At 43.9% G+C, this 16196-nt stretch overlaps 2 protein-coding genes across 7 annotated transcripts; both read right to left on the minus strand.

The window, feature by feature from the left end:
- Positions 1 to 455: 455 nt before the first annotated feature.
- Positions 456 to 5826, minus strand: CIART (circadian associated repressor of transcription). 5 transcript variants are annotated; one of them, XM_045861627.1, is made up of 6 exons: positions 4794 to 5826; positions 3784 to 4208; positions 3548 to 3623; positions 3244 to 3322; positions 3020 to 3131; positions 456 to 1116 (listed from the first exon to the last, which is right to left on the minus strand). In XM_045861627.1, exons 1-6 carry the CDS (start codon positions 4870 to 4872, stop codon positions 592 to 594), a joined length of 1296 nt encoding a protein of 431 aa, XP_045717583.1. In that variant the 5' UTR covers positions 4873 to 5826; the 3' UTR covers positions 456 to 591. The 5 variants fall into 5 exon arrangements, with proteins under 5 accessions (XP_045717583.1, XP_045717585.1, XP_045717587.1 ...); XM_045861629.1 differs by having other exon boundaries at positions 3784 to 3955; positions 4794 to 4866; XM_045861631.1 differs by having other exon boundaries at positions 3784 to 3903; positions 4794 to 4854.
- Positions 5827 to 5895: 69 nt separating this feature from the next.
- CUNH1orf54 (chromosome unknown C1orf54 homolog) lies at positions 5896 to 14265 on the minus strand. 2 transcript variants are annotated; one of them, XM_045861634.1, is made up of 6 exons: positions 14149 to 14265; positions 10678 to 10761; positions 10197 to 10255; positions 9312 to 9509; positions 7237 to 7335; positions 5896 to 6535 (listed from the first exon to the last, which is right to left on the minus strand). In XM_045861634.1, exons 1-5 carry the CDS (start codon positions 14192 to 14194, stop codon positions 7240 to 7242), a joined length of 483 nt encoding a protein of 160 aa, XP_045717590.1. In that variant the 5' UTR covers positions 14195 to 14265; the 3' UTR covers positions 5896 to 6535; positions 7237 to 7239. The 2 variants fall into 2 exon arrangements, with proteins under 2 accessions (XP_045717590.1, XP_045717589.1); XM_045861633.1 differs by having other exon boundaries at positions 5903 to 6535; positions 7237 to 7338.
- Positions 14266 to 16196: the final 1931 nt, after the last annotated feature.

Consider the following 16196-nt stretch of genomic DNA (forward strand, 5'->3'; position numbering starts at 1 on the left):
TCTAGGGTACCCCTTCCTCTTCAAAACTGGCAACCACAGTGCCTGTTCTGGCTCTTGGGTCCCACCTCTGGCAGATTATATATGCACTTATCCACAAGCATCAACAGTTCTCATTAAGGTAAAGAGCTATCAGGAAGCAGAAGAACCTGCTAGTCTGGGCCAGCTGGATGACTACACCAGTGAGACACAAAGGGAAATGTACTAGTCTCTGAGCCTGAATGACAAAAACAAAGCCAACTCTGAGCTCGCTAACTGTCTCAAGGGTGTTTCCTAGGAAGACGGCAGCAGAGTCCCTCTTCCTCTCCCATAGGACTTCTGCTGTCCCATCCAGACTTCTAACTTGGTAGAGCTCAATTTCACAAACCTTCCCACCGCCCTTTTCTTCTGTTCTACAGTTTAGGGGATAAATGTAGGTATTTGAAACAGGTTTCAATTTTCCCCTAATCAGCACACTGTTTAAGTATAAAATTTCTTTAATCAGAAAGGATTTCTCTTCCCTTAACACGAATGCACACATTAAAAGTAAAATACAGACACATATGTATGGACATATATTTATACAAATTAGAAACTACAGGCTCAAGTCCCAGACTAGGGGTTGAGAGGATGGACATCAGGAGCAACTGGAGGATGGCTTCTCATCTGCTCTAGGTGTCCCCCAGTTATCTCTCTGGCCACGCCAGATAGATCACGAGGGGACAGGGTACGGCTCCAGTCTGATGGCAGAGTTACTGGTAAGCTGTGGCAACGAGGTCCCTCTCCAGATAGTTTCTTAGGATAACCAGGGATGCTGGGAGATGCTGTAGTAGGGGGAACTGGAGTGGTTGGGGCTGAGTAGGTGAAGGGCTGCTCTCTCTGCTGGAGGAAAAGGATGACACCGATGCTGGTTCCGGTGCCTGAAGGACCACAGCTAAAGGAGATGGTACCTGGGGAACTGAGAGGGGGGTTGCAAATTGGAGTGGTGTGGATCCAAGTGAGGTTCATAGGTGGCAGTTCAGTGAGATGCCAAGGCTGCTTTGGTGTCAATACTAAGTGTCCTAGATGCATCTGGTCCATCTTTTCCACGGGATGTGCAGGAAAGGAAGCAGCTGGATAACTGTGGTGGCTCGGAAAATGCTAGGGAGGGAAAGAAAAGAGAAAAGAAATTATGAGAAAGCTTTCAGATTAACTCTACCCATTGCTTGAACCTTTGCTTTTCTTGGGAACTCTGTTTGCAAAGAAAACATACCTTGTTTTGTGCAACAGATAATTTCTTGCCAGATCATAACTAAGTAAAAGTTTTAATAACCCAATTATACTTTCATTTATTCAACAAACACTTGCGGGCCCACTATGTGCCACATGCTATGTTGGGCACTGGATATTAAGACATATACAGAACAAAACAGTCCCATGGGTTCTTACTACTTATAATTCATTTTAGAATTTTGTTTAATTGGAATCACTTTCCAATTTCTGTATTTTAAATTCAATTTCCTATGTTGAATGCCTTACAAAGTATAAATTAATATGCAGGCAAGATCCTCATGCTTATTTTTTAATTTTATTTTTTAATTACAGTTTACATTCAATACTGTTTTGTACTAGTTTCAGGTACACAGCATAGTGGTTAGACAATCTTGTTTTACAAAGTGTTCCCCCCTGTATTTCCAGTACCCACCTGGCACCATACATAGCTGTTATAATATTATTGACTATATTCCCTACACTGTACTTTACATTCCCATGACTATTTCATAACTACCAACATGTACATCTTATTCCCTTCATGTTTTTCCATCCAGTCTTCCAACCTTTTTCCCCTTTGGCAACCATCAGTCAGTTCTCTGTATCTATGAGCCTATTTTTGTTTTGTTTGCTTTTTATTTTGTTATTTAGAATCTGCATATAAGTGAAATCATATCATATTTGTCTTTCTCTGATTGACTTATTTTACTTAGCATAATACTCTGTAGGTCCATCTATGCTGTCACAAATGGTAAGGTTTCATTCTTTTCCTCCTGCTTATTTTTAATTATTATTTAAAATAAAAAAATAGATTTTAGAGGAAGGGAGAAAGTGAGAGAGAGAAACATCAATTTGTTCTTCCAATTACCTATGCATTCATTGGCTGATTCTTGCATGTGCCCTGACTGGGGAGCAACCTTGCCATTGCTCCTCCTGCTCTCTCTCTCTTTTTTTTTAAACCATTAATTTTTAAAAAAAATTTATTTGTGTGAGAGAGACAGAAACCCTGATCTGTTGTTCCACTTACTCAGGCATTCATTGACTGACTCCTGAATGTGCCCTGACTGGGGATTGAACCAGCAATCCTTTGGGTAGTAGGATGACACTCCAACCAACTTAGCCACCTGGCCAGGGCTCCTGCTTATTTTAAAATCAATTATTCTCAAAGTGATAACTATGGTTGATTGGAAACAAGGAATGTCTAACATCTACAGGAAACTTTCTCCTCCCTATCATTTGAGTGCCCCCTAAATACCCTATTATTTGAAGACCCGGAAAATAGGTCACTCTTATACTAGCTCTAAGCTCTATCCAACACTCCTCTATGGGTGCCTCATAGCTGTCCTTGTCAGTCCCAGTGATATATTTCTTACTTCTGATGACCAGTCCATAAACCCATGCTTCCAGAGGGTCTGGTACAAGGATACTTGGGCAGTAGTAAAAAGGAGAAGGAAAGCATTTTTGGAGCAGTAGAGGAGAAACAATTTACAGAAGGAAGCTGAGGCATCTTCCTGTATGAATCATTTGGCTGGGTAACAAAGATTCTCTCTATGCAGAATGCAGATAAGCTGCCACATAGAATTCTTTGTAGTGATAGAGCAAAAAAAAAAAAAAAAAAAAAGTCTAGGAATCAAGACAATAAAGGAAGTTTTATCTTTCCCTTCCTTGAAAAGAAACTTGTTGAAAAAATGAAAAGACCCAGAAGAAAATGGAGGAGGGAGCCCATCCCTAAATGTATACTTCATTTCCGTGGTTATTCTTGCACCTCTTCCTCACGTTTACAAGTTCTTACCTTGGTCTGCTGGTGCCTGCTACTACCCCGTGATGACTTCTGGGCAGCTATGTGAGGAAACCAAGTCTTTAACATTCCTTCTACCTGCAGCAGGGTTCCCAGATAACGTTCTCTGTGGGAAAAAAAAAAACATTAAAAAAATTAAGTGTGAAAAGAGGAACATGACAGGATTGAAGATGTCTCATTTGTTATGAACTACTGAGGAAAGAACCGAGAGAACTTACCCCATCTGTGGCTTCTGCAAAACACCAACGATACGCTGGATCCTGTCCATTGCCACACTCTGCTGAAAACTGCTCAATCCTGGGTTCAGGAAGGAAGAAAGACATCAAGGATTGGAATGCAAAAATTTAATCAAATAAAGGACAGAAGGAGGTTAAAATGGATTCACCCAAAGAAATTAAGTCACAGGAGGAAAAAAAGGAATAATTCCGAACCCAAACAAAGACTTACGAGAAATACACATTTAAAACATATTTTGAGAGCAAGAAACCTAGCTTAGATTAATGCAACTAATCGAATAATTACCTCTTTCAAAGCGACCCATCTTCAGCCCATTCAGTAGGTCTGTGAGAGGACGTATGAATCCCTGGAGCTCTTTACACTGCAGGGAAAACAGGTCAAAAGCTATGAGAAGACCAAGCATTGCCCACACTCGTGCTGATTTTTCTTGCAGCTCCAAATCTGGTAGCCAATACTATCCTCACAGGGTTCTTATCCATCAGCAGGGTGTGTAGTGCCTTGTTTTCTCAGCTTTCTCTTACCTTCTGAGCAAAGAGCAGGTCCCCTTCTGTGGTACAACTGTGGATGTTTCGACTGGTCTCCAATTCACGATCTCGTGATCTTTTGACCCCAGATCCCGCCATAGGAGAAGCCAAGCCCCGCTGTTCAGAGTGCGATGCTGTAAGTTGATTACTGGAAACCTTGGGTCGTTGCCTGTAGCGAATAGGACCCGGGCTGGGCCGAGAACCTCCCCTCTGCCCAACAGTGTCTGGTCTGGGGCCGTGGGCCCCTCTTTCCTCCCCCTCATTATCGGAGGGGAAGCCAAAGTCACTGTTCCCTGGGGAGGTGGAAAAAGAGGAAGGGACAGAGGAGGAAGAATAGGAAGAAACGCTAGATGGAGAATCCATAGGTTCAGAAGCAGGGGCTGGAGAGCAGCTCCTTGAGTACCCAAAGATCGGACCTGCAACTGAAGAGCAAAGCGAAGGAGTTTGAAACCAGCATCTGAGACTTAGGAAACGGACTGGGAGACTGGGGTGCACAGTACGGGATAATCACATCTCTTGCCTCCCTCCCCAAAATTACCTGTCTCAGACAAATTAGACAAGCCATCTCCCCCGCCTCCATTAGGAACCTGGACTGCCTCTCTGGTGTCCGCAAAGCAGCTCTTAGCCTGACAGACTTCCGTTCCTTCTTCCCTCGCTTCAGAGTAAATACCTGACTTAACATTCCCCACTCTGATCCATTGTTCACCTGATCCCGCAGAGAGCCTCTCTACCTGAGGTCGCGCCACCGGCGAGCGTTAGATCTGTGGCACCGGAACCCATCTAGTGACTCTGCACGAACCGCCTCCCAAAAAGACCCCCGCCCACCCGCACCCTCCCAACACACACACCGGCTCTTCCCACTCTTTCCCATTAGGGTCCCAGCTCCGTACCTTCTTGGGTCCCTCTGCCACCTGATACGATCGCTCCGAAAACCAAGAGGTCCCTAAACCCACTCTCTCTGGGGCTGATCCCGCGCACACCGCGGCCGGTCCTTCGGTTTTCCTCACCTGTGCCGGTCGACTCAGCGCAGACTGTCTCCAGCTCCACGCACTCTACGGGTCTCAGCTCCCCACCTCCGCGTCTCATCCACTGGGTCCCGCCCCTTCCCCCTCCCAAACACGTGCAGCTCCGCACGTGCCTTCCCCTGCGTACACAGACCTCGCACCCTCATTGGTCATCTAGCCGGTGGCACGTGACGGTAGTTGCTGAAGTTCATATCCCATTTGCTACAGCATATAGGGGCTCGACCAATAGAGAGGCAGTCAGGTGACGATTGGCTGGAAGGAGAGCATTCCGTGTTCCGCCCCTACATGCGGCTGGCGGAGAGGACCCGGTGATGAGAAAAGGAGGAGGATGGAAAAAGAGTGGAAAAGAAGGGAGGGGAGGAAAAAAGGCGGAACTCGTGACCTTAAATAGGATGGTGGTGCGCCGGAAGCTCTTGGCTTTAGTGTGCAGACTGGTTGTGGGACCTGAGGCGTGAGCCTCGCAATATCGGACTCCTGACTCCTTGCGAGCGTACCCCTCTGTCCCCTATTTGAGCGCCTCTGCTCACGGGTGGAGCACGTGGAACCCTCAGCGACTTGCGTCTGCAACGTGTGTTAGAATGGAGGCGTGCTACTGTGTATCCTCACCCTTCTCGGAGGCCCAGCCCTCGTGATTTCCTGGTCTCTGTTTCACCATACCCTCCTTTTTCTCCTACGAGTTGGGTGCCTCCTGCCCTGCTGGGTGAAGAGGGTGGGGACTGCCGCCGAGAACACCGCGTCCTCTCCAGGGCTCCCCCTGGGGCGGCTCCTTCAGCCCTTTCCTTACATAACCCGCCGTGCACGTTACCAGCTCAGATGCCAGGCCGCCACGACTCTAGAGGTCAAAGCAGAACTCGATTGTTCCAGACTTTTCAACCCGGGCTCTGCGCCCGTGAATTCTGTAAAGGAACAGCGTGAGGGAGGTCCCTGATCTTGTAGGTTATGTGTTTGTCCATCTTCGGTTTCATTTGTTCCCTCGAGAGATTCGAAAGGTTTTGAAGGCGGGAAGGTTACAAGTCCGGAGTTTTACTATTCGCTGCCCCTTGCTGCATTGAAACGGTACAGTGAAGAGAAAAGGTGATGGGGCTCATGGACTATAGGCTGATTGAAGCTGTGACATAGAAGAGACCGCAAGGGGGCAGCCCAGTTCTGATTAGGGTCTCGCGGATAGGGGAAATACATACATACATATATACATATATACATACATAAATAAATAAATATCCTTGCCTGCCCTAATTACTAACTGGAAAAGGCACATTGTTTGGGGGTGGGGTGGAGGAGTGTGTGAATTTTTAGAATCTATTCTAAGTAGTTTTTGATATTTTACATGTTTAACAATGCTTATTTTATAAAAAGAAAAAAAAAGGTTCTGAATAAATTTCAGCGTTCCCCAAACACTATTTCAACACCATATATAATGAAATAAAGCAACAGAGTTAGAAGGAATTATGGGCTGTGAATAAACCTGTTTTCTGTGGGTGCTGTTCTCCATTCTTCCAAAAATTTCAAGTCCTAATATCTCCCTCTAATATTGTTGCCAACTAACTCCCTTTCTTAATCTACTCATCCCACCTCCATATCGTCCTGCTCTCCTAATGTTACCGCTTTAGAACAGACCCTCGTGCAGGAGTAGAGCATAACCAAATTATTTCATTTATTTATTTTATCGTCCAATTTCCTCTTCCCATCTCCCCATCCAAAGAGTCATAGCAGCCTTCTTTCTCCTAAGGAAGCAAAGGAAGGGGGAGAAAAACAAAACAAAACAAACAACCACCACCAGGTTCAGGGGACTCAGGAAACCTCTCTGTGCCCTCCACCTCTGTGAAGACTCCCCAGATTTCATGTTCTGAGCTAGATCTCTCCATGACATCTGGAAGAGGTGTCCCCTCCTTTTTGCACCCCTTTCTTCTGCTAAATCTCTAAATAGCCTCTTAGTTATTTAGAATCCCAGCTTAAATTCCTTCCTTATAGTACCAGTTTCTATTCCCTCCTCCTTTCTCCCAACCACCTCTCTCCTACATTACAGAACTGCCACCCCTTCTGCCTCTGAACTTTGCCTCCAGACACGGCCAGGTTATATGGCCCCTCCCATTTTGCCCTCTGGCACTTGCCGTGCCTTAAACTGCCATCAGACTGGAACTACCTTTAATTCCTCAAGGCAGACTGGGAACCTGGAGAGGTTTCTTCTCCATTCCAACTGCTTCTGCTCTAGGAGGTCCTGAAATTCCCCCAGTTCAGAAAAAGTAATGACTCTTATTACTAAAGTCTTTGCCTTGATAGTTCCTAAGGTTGATAATAAGATTTTTCCAAATGTGACCCCTCTTCTTTCAAGCATCTGAGAATTGACCAGGCTGGAAACACTAGCCAGAGATGGCGGTAAAAACTGCTTCACGGACTCCCCCAAGGCCAATGGCTGTACTCTCACCTTCTACATGAAATACATCCACTCCTGAAGGAGGGCCCAGGGCAGGAGGAGGGAAACAGGACTCTGCAGACTGGATACAGCATGGTTCGTATCTGGACTCTGCTAAAATACAGATGGCACCTCACAGTCGGACAGCATTGTCCTTCCTACTACCCCTCCCACCTCTGGAAAGATAGCCATCTCTTTATACTAACCTTTGTCTTCCTTTCTCCTGAGTGTAAAGAAAGACCAGTCTTCCTCCCCATTGCTATAAATAATCCTTCCCTCTGAGACTTTCAGCCATTCCTGACCATCCTAGGGAGGTCCAACTCAATTCAACATGTATTTTTTATTTGTTCAGTGCTGGTCACTGTGCTACATGAAGACATATCTGCTACTCAAGGAATTTACAACATAAAGGGAACCTACTATATACTTTAAAATATTTGTTTGTCCTTGTTGTCAATCATCAGTTTTCCATTCCTACCAACTCCTCCCATCCACATTCAACTATATTCATGCTGCACTTTGGTCTTGTTGCCTTTTTTTTTATTGTCAGATTTCACAAATGGGTGGTCTATACTCTTCCTCCACTTTACAATGTACTCCCTAATTCCACAAAATCTAGCTTTTGCAACCACTCATTTAAAACTGATTTTTGGGGGATTATGAGTAACCTCCTTCTCCTTGGTCTCTTGGCAGCTTTTTGTTGGTTATATTAAACTTTCTCTTCTAAACTATGTAATACAAACTGGGCTATCTGCACTTCCTTGGCTGATTCCTCTTTCTCCTTCTACAGGCACAGGCCTTTTGGTCTACTGAGCTCACGTACTTTCGTAACTGTGAGTTTCTACTTAGAACTGCAGTCCTGGACTCATTCTGCTACCATTTGGATGGCCAATACCAAATTTATAATCACTTCCAAACTACTCTGACCTCCCACTTACCTTCTGGGTCAACCATTTGCCCAGACATCCATGTTTAAAACTTATAAGTTATTTTAACTCTGTTCATCATTTAGTCCTTATATGAAATTATCACTGAAACAAGGTTTTTTTTTTTCCAAAATATTTCTTATTTTTTCCTTCTCCATTCAAAATGCCACTGCCCTAGTAGGCCTTTAATGGATTGTTTTGAGAGTGAAGCAAATCTCAAGAATCTCTCTTTGTTCCATTGCATCCTGTGTACAATCATACCAATATTTTTCTAAAATACTGCTTTCATTGTGTCTTTACCACTCTGAAGAACTTACTAGGCTCCCTGTTTCTTATAAGTCCAAACTTCAGCCTGGTACTACACATTCTCTATAATTCTGCCATGTCTTCCCATATTGGAAATTACCAAGCAAATATTAAGAGTCTTGTAATTTTTTTTCTTAATTTCTCACTGTTCCTTTCCACATACCCTCTCCTTCATTCAGAGCTCATCCACAAAACATGCCACGCTTGTTCCATCCCCCTCGTCAATGCAGCTCTCTCATTCTTGGAATAACGATTCTTCTTCCTGATTGTTTTCATCCTTTTATAACATACCACCAATCAAAAGCTTGCCTATTCTTCAAAGTGTATCTCAAGCACAATCACCTTCTAAAAGTCTTCCAGGCAACTCCTACACTGATCTCTCCTTCCACTGCCTAAAGCACTTGTCTATGTCATATGCTCTCAAATTTGTTTGTAATCTAACATTGTTGTAAACCTTTTCATATTGTCCTAAATGTTTCATTAAGTGTAAACTTGGGTTTTATAAATACTTTGAGGGCAATAATAACACCATAGATTTGTTTTTCATCAGCAGCAGCATTTTCACCTGCTTTAGGCGTGGGTTACATATGCAGGTTACAGGCATTACATATTGAACTGAAACTTAACTGCACCAAATATCCCAGGGTTTGGGATACAGGGTTAGTATTAAATCTCAGTGAAAGAAATGATAGCCAAGCTGAGATGATTGTTAGTATTGCAATACTAGTTATTTGGTTCCCCTATCCACCAAAGTTCAGTATTCCAATCCTTCCTCTGCTCCATGTCACCAGCCCTGGGATTTATCCGGGGTAGGGATGTCTCACCTCCCTCCAACCTCATCCCCAATTAACTCACTGGTTTCATTGTCACTGGTTCCGTTGTGGTTGGTTCCGTTGTGGTTGTTTCCGTGGTCATTGGTTCTGTTATCATTTGTCCCATTGTCATTGGTTTCATAGTCACTGGTTTCTCTGTTGGCCTCTGATGGTCTCTGTGTTCTGTTTCATGACTTACGGTAGTCTCTTCTACTTTCGTTACTTCCGCATCCAACCTGTTCTACCCTCAGTAGGATTAGGAAACAAAGAGTTACCATTGTTTCCATCCAACATCCTCATAGATTCTCTAGAGTTCTTCTCTCCTTCACCTCACCTATCGCACCTCCCATCCCTCCTGCTGGCTCTCCAAGACTTAAGCTCGGGGATCTTCCCTATCTCACATTTGCATGGATTGTGTACCCATCCCATTCACCAGTTCCCTAAACTCAAGGACTATCCTTCCCTCTTAGTGTCTTAACCTACTGGGTTCTGGCTTCATTCATTTTCTCAGATGTGATAACAGGTCTGTTGTATGCCCACTACAGGGGCAATATGAAAGAGTAAAGTTTCACTTTACCTAACTCATTAAAATTTTTTAAAAATTTATTGATTTTAGAGAAAGAGTGGAAAAGAGGAAGCAGAGTGAGGGGAGAGAGAGAGAGAGAGAGAGAGAGAGAGGAAGAGAGAGAGAGAGAGATTGAAACATGGATTTGTTGTTTCACTCATTGATGCATTCATTGGTTGATTCTTGTATGTCCCCTGATCAGGGAATGAACCTGAAACCTTGGTATATTGAGACAATACTCTAACCAGCTTAGCTACCCCACCAGGGCCCCAAATCATTTTTATTTCTACTGGTAGTTTATATTTCAACGTTGCCCAGTTCCTTTTTAACTGTTAACCTATCTTCTTCTTAGATGTCACTCACCAGCCTGTCCTCTGACTCAAATATGGAGTAATCAACAGTGAAATTTGCAACAATGTCATCTGGGGAAGAGAAAATAATTAGAAATAACTAAAAAGAAAGGTAGTACTACATCTAAAAATTAGAAAAGGAAGAAATTGCTCAAAACACTTCAACTTGCCCAAGTTGTAAAATTTAATGGTATAATCTAATTCTAATGAACTTTAATGTGGAAAAATATTTGTGAATGTGTATGCATTTATACTTCCAATCTAATATGTAAAATAACTTACACATTTGAAAACTTTCAAATTGTTTCAACCAGTTTCCAAAGAGCTGAAAATTGCTAGCCTGAGAAATAACATCATGAGCCTTGAGAGTCTTTGCTCATAGCCAACTTTCTCTCTGACCCAGTTCCTCTACTGCAAAGGGGAAGGCAAAGTCTTAGAATTATCCCCAAACCTCTCTCCACCCTGCTAAGGGTCAGAGCCCTATACATACTCACCATAATTGGGAGTGATTGTATAATAATAGACCACCTGATAATAATCTTCCTCTTCCAGTCCCTCTTCATCCTCATAGTTCTGTCCTGTGGGGACAAGGACTAGAGGTTAAGGGGCATTGGAACTTCTTAGCAACAAAAGGACACCTGAGGTTGACCTCAGCTCTATCGATTTCCTTTCTCTCTGCCTCACTTGCAAGGGTCAGACTATCTTTCTATTTCTGCACCTCTAAACCCTTCTCAGTCTTCTGGGCTCCACATCTGTGATGAGGCTTGTTACTCTATGTCCTTTCAATGCAGGAATTCCCAGAACAGAAAATACATCCCTTCACATACTGTAAACTCAAAGCAATAACTAAACCTAAAAAAGATAGGAAGTGTGCCCTGACTGGTGTGGTTCAGTGGGGCCACATCCTACAAACCACAAGGCACATGCCGGCAGTGCAGGCCAGGTCCCTAGTTGGGGGGGTGTGAGAGGCAATGGATCTTGATTTTTTTATCTTCCTCCTACCCCCTCTCTCAAAAAATAAATAATTAAATCTTTATTTTAGAAAAGAAAGAAAAGGTAGGAAGCAGGGAGAGAGAGACCAGAAATTGAGAACTCCAAGTCTACTATTTGGTATGCTCCAGACTGTAATGTATTTATGACAGTTCTTTTCTTATCAGGGACTCTCACAAATAACGAACACACACACACCATTAGGCTTTGGATTTGTGTTTTAGTTCCAGTGTCACTGCTAACTAGCAGAATACCTCAGAACAATCCATTTAACATCTGTTTTTTTTTTTCTTTAAATGAGTCAGCTGGACTAAATGACCCATCTGGGTTCATTTTTCTTCCTTCCCCCGACTGAAAATATGTGGCTTTGACATGATTGAGTCAATACTGTAGGCCTTCTGCTAAAACATTTCCCTAAACACTTTGAAGCCTCTCTCTTAACCACAAGGAATGACATGAAAACCTGGAGGAAAAGAAAACAATAAGAGTACCTGTCAGATGTCTAGCCAAGTGGAGGTGTAGGTGGATACACTTTGCACCCTCACACAACCAAAAGAAGGACAATAAACTTAAAAACAAAAAACAACCAGGATTGCCAGAACTGCCAGAAAATCAAACTGTATGAAAGTCCGACAACCAAGGAGTTAAAGAAGAAACATTCATCCAGACTGGTGGGAGGGGAGGACCTGTATCCTCAGCCCCGGCAGACAGCACATGTGGCAAGGCCTCAGACTGGGCAGGTGAGGCGGCAGCAGGTGGCCTGGGCAGTCATTCACATGCAGATAAACCAGGAGGAACAACTGGGGAGGGAGAGTGACCATGCAACCCAGGGTTCCAGGGTGGGGAAATAAAGCCTCAAAACTTCTGGCTGTAAAATTCCATGGGAGTTGTAGTGGCACGAGAAACTCCCAGTCTCATAGGAGAGTTCATTGGAGAGATCCACGGGGTCCTAGGACATACACAACCCACCCACATGGGAATCAGCACCAGAAGGGCCCAATTTGCTTGTGGCTAGTGAGGGAAGTGACTTAAAAGCAGGGTGAGAGCTGAGCGGGTGGCATTGTTCCCCTTCTGGCCCCTCCCCCACATACAGCACCACAACACAGCCAAGTTGGTTGCCCCACCCTGGTGGATACCTAAGGCTCTGCCCCTTACAATGTTACAGGTACACCAAGACAAAGAAATATGGCCCAAATGAAAGAACAGATCAAAACTCCAGAAAAAGAACTAAGAGACGAGGAGGTAGCCAACATATCAGATATAGACTTCAAAACAATGGTAATCAGGATGCTCACAGAAATAATTGGGTATAGACGGAAAATGGAGGAAGTGAAGGCCATACAAAGTGAAATGAAGAAAAATATACAGGGAACCACCAGTGAAGGGAAGGAAACCAGGACTCTAATCAACCATTTGGGGCAGAAGAAAGAAATAAACATTCAATCAGATCAGAATGAAGAAACAAGAATTTAAGAAAAATGAGGAGAGACTTAAGAACCTCTCAGACAACTTTAAATGTTCCAATGTCTGAATCATAGGGGTGCCAGAAGGAGAAGAGGAAGAGCAAGAAATTGAGAACTCATTTGAAAACATAATTAAGGAGAACTTTCCAAATCTGGCGAAGGAAACAGACTTTCAGAAAGTCCAGGAAGCTCAGAGAGTCCCAAGAAGTTGGTCCCAAGGAAGCACACATCAAGGAACATCATAATTACATTAGCCAAGATTAAAGATAAGGAGAGAACCTTAAAAGCAGCAAGAGAAAAGGAGATAGTTACCTACAAAGGAGTTCCTATAAAGCTATCACCTGATTTCTCAAAAGAAACTCTACAGGCAACAAGGGGCTGGAAAGAAGTATTCCAAGTCATGAAAGGAAAGGACCTACATCCAAGATGACTCTATCCAGCAAAGCTATCATTTAGAATGGAAGGGCAGATAAAGTGCTTCCCAGATAAGGTCAAGCTAAAGGAGTTCATCATCACCAAGCCCTTATTATATGAAATGTTAAAGGGACTTATCTAAGAAAAATAAGATTAAAAACGATGAAGAGTAAAATGATAACAAACAACTATCAAGAACTGAAACTAAAAAACAAAAAGTAACAAAGCAAACAACTAGAACAGGAACAGAATCACAGAAATGGAGATCACAGGGAGGGTTATCAGTGGGGAAGGGATGGAGGGAGAACGGGGGGGGGGGAAAAGTGTGGGAAATAAGAAGCATAATTGGTAGGCACAAAACAGATGGGGAGAAAAACAGAACAGTATAGGATATATAGAAGCCAAAGAACTTATATGTACGACCCACGCACATGAACTAAGGGTGGGGGGATGCTGGTGGGAGGCGGGTGTGCAGGGCTGAGGTAGAGAAAGGGAAGAAAAAAATGAGACAACTGTAATAGCATAATCAATAAAGCATCCTTTATAAAAAAAAAGCACCTGGCAGACTGGGGACAAAAGAGGGAAGGAGCCAAGTTACTTTTCAGACTGTCTCTGAAGGCACCCAGTTCTTCACTACTCTAAAGGTCACCCCAACTTGTATCTCTTTACTAATACAAGATTTTTTTTCTCCAACATTCTGGGAAAGAAGGTATATGGGCTTCCCCCACTAGTTTCAGACTGCCTCATGTTCAGAGTCCACTTCTCTTCTTTACCTGCACGTTAGTCCCTCTCATCTGCTGCAGCTCGGTTCTGCATGAACTCGGTGATGCAGAGCTGAGTTCACGCTTGTTAGGACCTCCCCGGTTCTGGAGCTCCATCCCCATCAGCTGTGTCGTCTTTGACAGAACTCCGCTTTCCACCCTCTTTCCTAGCTTTATTTCCCAGATTCCCCTCCATCCCAACACTGGACTGCAGCACAGATGAGAGTGTTATCACTCCCCATTGAATTGTACCTCTCACCCTCTCCTCGTTTTCTTTTCTCCCACTCTATTTATGGCAGAAGACCTGGCCCTAAAACTTGGAGAGAAGTGAACTTACCCAGGATCAGTGGCACAGCAAGGATAGCTACAAAGAGGACATCCATTCTGGATACTGCACTATTACTGTGAAAGTAAAAAGGAAATTACAGCGTTTCCCACCAAACTTACCCCGCCTCTGGCCCGCCTCCAGCCCGCCTCCGGCCTACTTCTGGCCCTCCTCCAAAGCAGAGAACTGCTGCACTCTTTTCTCAGAGGGTGGAATTCCTCTCGCGCTTGTTAACTGACCAGCTCATCAGTTACTACGGTCTTGTCCTCAGGGATAGATGCCCATATTAAGAGAGACAAAGTGGGTTTCGATGGGAACATGTTCGTTGCGCTCCCCTAGCCTCGATTAGACCCATTTGGGATAACCGCTGCCACTAAGCAAACCAACAACAAAAAACCCCCACCCCCGCAAGTAAGAAGCTTCTCTTAGTAAGCCCTCTCCCCCACGCTCCTTCCCTCTCTTTCAGTCCTCACGAGTGTTCACCTCCCCTCTCACTGTCCCATCGCCATCCACAGTTGCTCTTCTCTCTGAGGCTTAATCACAATTTCTCTTTTTTCTTCTCTCTCTCTCTCTCTCTCTTATTTATTTATATTTAGAGTGAGGGGAAGGGAGGAAGAAAGAGAGGGAGAGAAACACGGATTGCTTCAACCTGGGATGGAACCTGCGACCCAAACATGTGTCCTGACCTGTAATAGAATTGGTGACCTTTGGCTCTGTGGGATAATGCCCAGTCCATTGAGCCACACCGATCAGGGCACAATCTCTTTCTTCATAGTTGACATGTTCTGAGAAAGGAATGAGCATTTTCTAGACTGAAAATAGTCCCTTTTTTCTGCCCATCTTGGACTGTGAAATATGGAAACAATGTCAACATCATCATTGTCTGATTCTGAAAGCAGCTGTTACATTGCTTTTGATACAAATCTCTCAGCCAAAGTCAGTTATTTCCTCTCTGGTAATTATTGACCTCATCTCACCTCTTCCTCAACTTTCTGGGTACAGGATGGAAGAAGGGAGAAAGCAGACTGCCTCTCTCCCCGCTGCAGGTGCCGCACCGCTCCCACTTTCAGTCACTTGGAGTATCCCCTTCATTCCAGCCTACAGAGGTAGAGTCATCTTATCCTTTTCTCTGCTTTTATATTTCCCACTTTCGTTGAATTTGACTTTCAGAAACATTTAATGACATACACACTAGGCACACAGTGCTAGGATAACTCTGATGGGCAATTCAGGATTCACAGGCAAGAGAATAAGAAAAGAATACAGTGGTGTGTGTGTGTGTGTGTGTGTGTGTGTGTGTGTTTTCAGAGAATTATCTTTCCCCTTAAGGAAGTATCTTTCCCCTGAAGGAAATATCTTTCAACATCTACTGGGAGCCAGGCACTGTGAAAGTCTCTGGAACCACCCATGAACATGATAGGTTTGGTGCTGTCAAAAGATGCTGTGGTAACAGCTCAAAGGAGACAGAAGAGTTGTCTCACCCCATCCCTTCTCCTGATTTGGCTCGGAAGCAAGACACACTAGAGTCTTGAGCACTGACCAGGATGCTCCCACCCTCTCAACAACACTGGGAGAGGACTTGCTCGGTGACTTTCCATGTAAATGTAAATCTAAACAATCTATTCTTTCAGTTCCTTTACAGAATTTCCTGAGGGGGAAAAAAGTAAAATAGTTTTGTGGATATGAATGCATTAAAACATAAATCACTTCCAGGAAGGAAAGGAAGCATCGTTCTCTTTGAACAACTTCTATAGTTTTTTGGTACTTTGATTACTCTCTTAAAAACAGTATTCCAGATTTCCTCACTTTCCCATCCCGATACTTTTGCCTAAACATCCTCCCTAAGGAATAATCCCATCCCCATACAAAAGAAGGTACAATTCCCTCCTCTCCTAGTCTTTCTTTCATTCTAATATGTAACCCTGGCCCTTTCCCCTAGTCTGAGAAAAAGACACCACTGAGGTTCATTTCAGGAAAGAGGAAGTATGACCTAAAAGGAACTGAGTGACTTGGTGGGGGGGGGTCATTTTCCTTCTACCCCACCGTTCTAATTGCTTTTT

The sequence above is a fragment of the Phyllostomus hastatus genome, unplaced genomic scaffold (assembly GCF_019186645.2).
Source record: "Phyllostomus hastatus isolate PE091 unplaced genomic scaffold, TTU_PhHast_1.1 phas_scaffold_216, whole genome shotgun sequence".
In the NCBI taxonomy this organism is placed as follows: Eukaryota; Metazoa; Chordata; class Mammalia; order Chiroptera; family Phyllostomidae; genus Phyllostomus; species Phyllostomus hastatus.

Bases quoted from the DNA above. Each gene is read 5' to 3' on its own strand.
- CIART (XM_045861627.1), bottom strand. From the start codon at position 4,872: ATGAGACGCGGAGGTGGGGAGCTGAGACCCGTAGAGTGCGTGGAGCTG. The intron at 4,209-4,793 runs GTGAGGAAAACC...TTTGCTCTTCAG, and splicing joins CGCTGAGTCGACCGGCACAG to TTGCAGGTCCGATCTTTGGG. The intron at 3,323-3,547 runs GTAATTATTCGA...TCCTGAACCCAG, and splicing joins GATGGGTCGCTTTGAAAGAG to GATTGAGCAGTTTTCAGCAG.
- CUNH1orf54 (XM_045861633.1), bottom strand. From the start codon at position 14,194: ATGGATGTCCTCTTTGTAGCTATCCTTGCTGTGCCACTGATCCTGG. The intron at 10,762-14,148 runs GTAAGTTCACTT...TTGTCCCCACAG, and splicing joins TGCTGTGCCACTGATCCTGG to GACAGAACTATGAGGATGAA. The intron at 7,339-9,311 runs GTGAGTTAATTG...TCTGTATTTTAG, and splicing joins AACCAGTGACAATGAAACCA to CAGAGTCCAGATACGAACCA.